The sequence below is a fragment of the Triticum dicoccoides genome, chromosome 5B, assembly GCF_002162155.2.
Source record: "Triticum dicoccoides isolate Atlit2015 ecotype Zavitan chromosome 5B, WEW_v2.0, whole genome shotgun sequence".
Taxonomy (NCBI): domain Eukaryota; kingdom Viridiplantae; phylum Streptophyta; class Magnoliopsida; order Poales; family Poaceae; genus Triticum; species Triticum dicoccoides.
This window is the reverse complement of record NC_041389.1, coordinates 308,611,017-308,617,015: the sequence shown is the minus strand read 5'-3', so window position 1 is coordinate 308,617,015 and position 5,999 is coordinate 308,611,017. Positions and strand designations below refer to the sequence as shown.

The following is a 5,999-nucleotide window of genomic DNA, read 5'->3' as shown; positions in this document are numbered from 1 at the left end:
CCACCTGTGTATATTACTCAAAGGCCCAAAGGGCAAGTTTCATCACGGATTACAATGAGAGGAGAGGTATAGGCACCAAGACACGGCAGCCTCGCTATTGACGGGGTCCTTAAATCTGAAGGCCCAACGCGTAAAGTCTGAAATAAAGAGTATCTAGGGGTGAGTGTAGCTTGTTTCGAAAGACACGAGCATTCCTGGAGTCCCATAGCTTCCAGAGGATGACGAGAGCGACGGTGGGCCAAATGTTGATGTCGAGGCCGACCGGTGTCGTAGTAGTCCACAGGAAGTCGATGGAGGGAGGTGGTTGCAGCCCCAAGAGGGACCACACCTGTGCCGCGCATGGGCAAAGGAGGGTGAGGTGCGTCACGGCCTCATGAGTGAAGTCGCAGCGCGGACAGTCTGAATGAGAGGAGATGGTCTTGCGATGTAAGTTCACCATCGTGCTCAATCGATCACGACAGAGAAGCCAGCCGAAGATCTTGACCTTGATCAGTGCCTTGGAGCTCCAGATGTACCTTGTGTTGAGATCGATCTCATGGTCGGAGGAGAGCAGCGAGTAGGCGCACCTTGAAGAGAACGGTGAGCCGTGGGTGAGGAACCTGTCATCAGACGCGTCGTTGGTGGCAACATCCTGCAACAAAGACAAAACCGACGCAAGCTCTACAGAAGCAACATCGATTAGGCGGTTCCGCAGAGTAGCGAGTAAGCCATTCTGCATGACATGTGATACCAGGACTGAGGTTGAGGTGGAGTGGGAGAAAAGGTAGGTGTCTGCCAGCGGAGTCGGGAGCAGCCAAGCGTCTAGCCAGAAGGTGGAGGTGCCATTGTTGGTAAGGACAAAAGAGATTTTGTGGAGGGGGCGGAGCTGTTCGTTTATGATTCTCCATAGGTATGAGGGGTTGTGAGGTTTGTTTTCGAAGTCAAGAGAGTAGTGTTGGAAAAACCAGTTAACCCAAGGTAAGTCTTGTTTTTGGAGAAGCTTGGAGGCAAATTTCATGAGGCAGTTGTTTTGGAGAAGCAGGCTTTTGAGGCCTAGACCCCCAGCAGTTTTGGGTGTGCATACATTTTTCCAAGCGATAAGGCACTTGGCCCCCGAGCATGTTTCGTGGCCCAGAAGAAGGATCTACGGATAGCGTCTAACCTTTTGATGATCTTCTTGGGTAGCCTAAAAACGGACATGAAGTGAGTGGCAAGGGCGTCGAGAGTAGAGGAGATAAGCGTTAGTCTAGCGCCGCAAGAGAGTAGTTTAGCCGCCCAACCGGAGAGGTACTTCAGGAAACATTGGATGATAGGTTCAAAAGTAGAGGAAGGCAGGCGCGTATGGGATAGGGGTAGGCCTAGATAAATTTGGGGGAAGGAGGATAGGTCACAGCCGAAGGTGGAGGCGATGTTTTGGCTAGTGATGGTATCCGTGTTGATGGAAACAAAGGTAGTTTTGTGGAAGTTGATGTTAAGACCAGTAGCCAGGGCGAACTTGTCTAGGATATCTTTGAGGGTGTTCACGGCTTGCGAAGAGGCAAGGGCAATGATTAGTGTGTCGTCAGCGTACTGGAGCACAGTAGGAGGGCGATCCGTGTAGATCGGGTGGCCGAGCTGGTTGGGAGAGAATGCCTGTAAGATTAAGCGTTGTAGCAGATTGGCGACGATTATGAATAGGTAGGGGGATAGCGGGTCACCTTGCAGGAGACCATTTTTACAATTAATCCAGGGCCCCGGGATACATAAGTTAATTTTTCATTGTGTGCTCCCACTCAATGTTCTCGGTTCAGTAACTTACAGACTCCTTCCTAATCACTTGTCTGCAGACATTTCGCGAGATCCAGAGACTCTTGAGCAAAACCAGTGGCAAAGTTATCGGTGATGTTATGACTCCTTCACCTCTTGTGGTGCGTGAAACAACTAACCTCGACGCTGCTGCAAGGTATTTTCAACTAATCCGTGTGAATCCCCAGGGCTAAATCTACCGACTTATTAGTACTGAGAGTGGTGTTCTTTTTATTGTTCAACAGGTTGCTGCTTGAAACCAAATACCACAGATTGCCTGTTGTTGATAGCACGGGAAATTTGGTGAGTGGATGAATCTATGACTCTCCTTTTCTCTCTTTAGCTTGGCTTCTTAAAACGAAATTTCTATCCTGAACTAGGTTGGGATGATCACAAGGGGGAATGTCGTCAGAGCTGCTCTCAAAATAAAGAAGAAAGCTGAAGGTGCTTAAATTAGAAGGTTCTTTATATGGACACCACTGGGGTTGAACCTGCGGCAATTAGGCAATTCAGCTGAATTGAAATATTGACTGGTAGCGCAGAAGCAGATTTTCCCTGGAGCATAGATGGATATAATGTTGTTTACAATGTAATATAAGTAGTGTACTGTTGCAGAGAAATGGAATATAGGTATTGCATGAGGACAATTACAATTCATTTGAGGCCAGCATACTCAGCTGTCTCGCCATATTAGGTAGTAGTAGCATGGCATATGGAGGTTAATATTCTTTTCTCGATGACTTGTATGAGCCTCGAGCATATTAAAGTGGTCTATATAGTGCATTCAACGCTTTGTGATATGATGATGCCCTTTCTAATTGTCCAGAAAATGATTTCATCCTACAACCAAAGAGGCTGTAGCAAATAATGTTAATCACACAAGGTTTGGTTGCACCATGTATTTTGCATATAGTTTCCAACATATGATTCATACTATGGTGTACAAGTTCCAAACAATCTGTTAGGCTGTGAAAGTTGGGTGAGGTTATCTATTTGTTGGGAAATGAAGCAAGAGCAACCTTTTATGAGTTACTGTTGTTTCAATTTTATGCTAACCTTTTGTGAGATTTAGATCTACTTGTACAGATATTTTGAGTGAGCTGCAATGGTTTTTCCTTGTTCCTTTTTCAAGAAAGATGGCTTGGTGGCATACTCATACATGCAAGCAAGGAAAAAGAAAAGAAAACATCCGTAGGATATAGTGGGAGCATGGATGAGAGCATGGGGAGGGAGCAGGCAAACCGGATCCGCGTCAAAGCCATCCGCCGCGTCAAAATATTTTTTTCCTTTATGCCATGAAAGGCACTAATGTTTATTCGAGTAGCCTGCCCTTGAAAACTCTTTTGCTTATTTCTTTCCAGACATGCCACCAAACATTGATCAGGACCCGTTGTGGCCGCACTTTTGTTCGTTTGCTGCTGCTGCCACGGTTCTGTTCCACCGTTCATCTTGTGCGTCGGAGCTTTGCTGGTATTGGCATCGTAGTCGGACCGTTCTGCTACCTCGCGACCAAATCCCGGTTTCTTTTCCTTATTCTCTTTTCTTTAACTAGTGAGATATCCCTGATTTCATTTAGTTAATTGTAGTGGTCTCTCAGTACAGGTGTCACTATACATAAAGCACCAATAGCCCAGATCTTCACACTGGTGAAAACATGACAATACGTCACATTCTTTTCATCAAAACTTTGAGATGTACATCATATAGCTTGATATATTCATGATATTTTCCAACAAAATTACAGTACTTTAAGAGAGTCGGATGTATTTGGAATATATAGGGCGCCTCCACTTGGTTGTACATAATCGGGTTTATCATTTCAGAGGATGTATTCATTGTGCATCCCTACTGTTTTACATGGACTTTCAAAGTGCTTCCCAAACTTTTCATGTCAACTAACACAAAATACACTATTTAAATTCAGTTAAGTCCAAACTTTGCATATATGGAAATTAAGAACCCAACTCAAGCACCATACTATACACGATGACTCATCATCATGATGATCGACGCCACTTCTTTTTGTGCATAAAACGCCACAAACTTATGTTTCGAATACAAACATGTGATCGATATACCATAATTATACAGTCACCCAGAGTTGCCCCCGCGTCGTCTCGGCTGAGGCGACACGGCCGGATCCCGGCCCGCGCCGCCGGGCCGCCCTCCCGCCCCCCCTTCCTCCCCTCGCCGTCGCCGGAGGAGGCCGCCAGGCTAAGCCCGGGCGGCGGACGGCGGCGGTGGGGTCGACTTCCTCTCGCCAGGCCGCGGGATCTCGGGGTGGGGAGGCTCGATCCCCTTTCTGCGTCGAGAGTTGGATCCGCTCGAGGGCTTCGGCTGTGTCGCCGGTGGACCTCCGGGCTTCTTCTCCGATGGGACGGCTCCCTGGCAGCGGCTCTCGCGGGTGGCGGTCGCAGGTTGCGTCGTGGACGGGCGGCTATTCTTCGGTCAGCTGCTCCTCTCCGGCGGTCGGGGCGGGCTCGCCCCCCTCACCTGCCTTGTGGGGCGCGTCCCTGGTCGGACCAGTGGCGTGCTGGCCTCGGGTGGCTCCTGTTCGGCGCTGCGTTGGTGGGATGCCAGATCGGCCGGATCTGGCCCGTCTGCGTCTTCTTGACCGGCGGGTAGGCGAAGTGCTTGGTGGCTCTCTGGTGCTGCTAGCGCGGTGGCACTGCGAGAGGTGGGCGGGTCAGCGAAGGTGCAGTGCGTGAGGGTGTTGGTGGTGTTGGGGATACTCTGGGCGAAAGCTTGGCTGGTCTTGCCGGCCGGCGGCGTCGGCGTCTGTGGACGTCGTTTAACCTCCTTGGAGGCGTCGTTGTGGAGTCCGGCATCCTCTTACACCCTCGGATCTTGCTCTTCGGGTGAAAGCCTAAGGCCCGGTTGGGTCGGGCGACGGCGTCGACATCGTCGCTTCCCTCTTTGGGGCGTCGCCTTGAAGAGCTTCGGATCCCGGTTGCGTGCTTCATGGGCTGGACGCTCGTGGCATTGTGGTCGGCAGGTGCCCGTCTGGCAATGCGGATGTTGCGCGGCTTCCTGTTTGTGGCAACGATGGCGGCTTCGGGCGGAGTCAGGTTTGCTGATGGTTCTTGGTAGTCGGTCTCTTCCGGCGTGTTCGAGGAGTCGCCGCTCTGGCGCTGGCTCGGCGCAAGCCCAATGCTTTTCTCCTGCAATGCTCGTCGACAGAGTCGAAGCTGCCTGGTCGCCGGCGCGTGTGGTTGATTGTTTGGCATCGGCCGACGCAAGCCTCGACGCTTCCCCTCGGCGGCGTGTGTGCGTTCTTGTGTGGGTTGCCAGGTCGCCATGTGTGCCTTGTTTCTGTGGGCTAGTTGTGACGGTTTTCGCCCGGTTTTCCGTTTATTAACCGGGCAATTCTCTTCGAGCTTATTTAATGAATCGGGCCCTAAGGGACCGCGTTTCAAAAAAAATAAAAATATACCATAATTATATGCATGTGTGTGTTGCGGGCAACCGGTACATCTCCTTGCTTGCATGTATGAATATGCCACCAAGTCACCGATTGAATTAGCAGCATCAAATGAGCCTCATAATGACTCAAATGCTGACTATAAGAAAATGGGATGTTAAGTTTGAGTTGTGGATGTATTTGCAAAGAAGAACTATGCTGGACTTGGTTATGCCAAAATACAAGAGTTGTGGTTTGACAAGAACAAACGTTAGATGGTATATGATTCTGTACAAAACATACATGTTAATTATAATATGATATACATGCAATAATCCATAAGAATGTCTTACGCTGTTTATTGACTCTCCAGAGGTAAAAGTAAAAAATTATTGATTGGTTGCATGTTCAAGTAATTACAAACTGCATTAATTAAGAATATAATAATGATTTTATATTTGAATGAAAATGCTAACACAAACCTTACATTGTGATGTTGTCGGTGTCAACCTGGCCCAATCCAATTCAAGATAAACACATTGATAGAAGCATTTTCAAATTGAAATTTACCACAACCAATTATACATTTAGTAGCCAAAATATTCATACTATAGTCGTAACATATAATTCACACTTCATTCATACTAGTTTTGGATACACATGTGCATATTATATGTTGTCGACTGATAATTGGGAGTACATACATTTTGCCTTGGCCTTTCGCCGGTCAACTAAAATCCACATTATCCCGCATTGCTTAACACTGGTCTTATCCAAATCAAAATAAATAAAATAAACCAAATGCATTCTGACTCTTTCTACCCGTCGCCCTCAA

At 48.1% G+C, this 5,999-nt stretch overlaps 1 protein-coding gene across 1 annotated transcript in view; it reads left to right on the top strand.

Annotated features, from left to right (window-relative positions):
* The window catches only part of LOC119308612 (CBS domain-containing protein CBSX1, chloroplastic-like), a 5,360-nt gene extending 2,796 nt beyond the window's left edge, over nucleotides 1-2,564 (top strand). The window contains exons 6-8 of the mRNA XM_037584741.1: nucleotides 1,806-1,921; nucleotides 2,010-2,067; nucleotides 2,145-2,564. Coding sequence (XP_037440638.1) covers nucleotides 1,806-1,921; nucleotides 2,010-2,067; nucleotides 2,145-2,216 — 246 coding nt within the window. The 3' untranslated portion in view covers nucleotides 2,217-2,564. The remainder of the gene's footprint in view (nucleotides 1-1,805; nucleotides 1,922-2,009; nucleotides 2,068-2,144) is intronic.
* The last annotated feature ends 3,435 nt before the right edge of the window (nucleotides 2,565-5,999 follow it).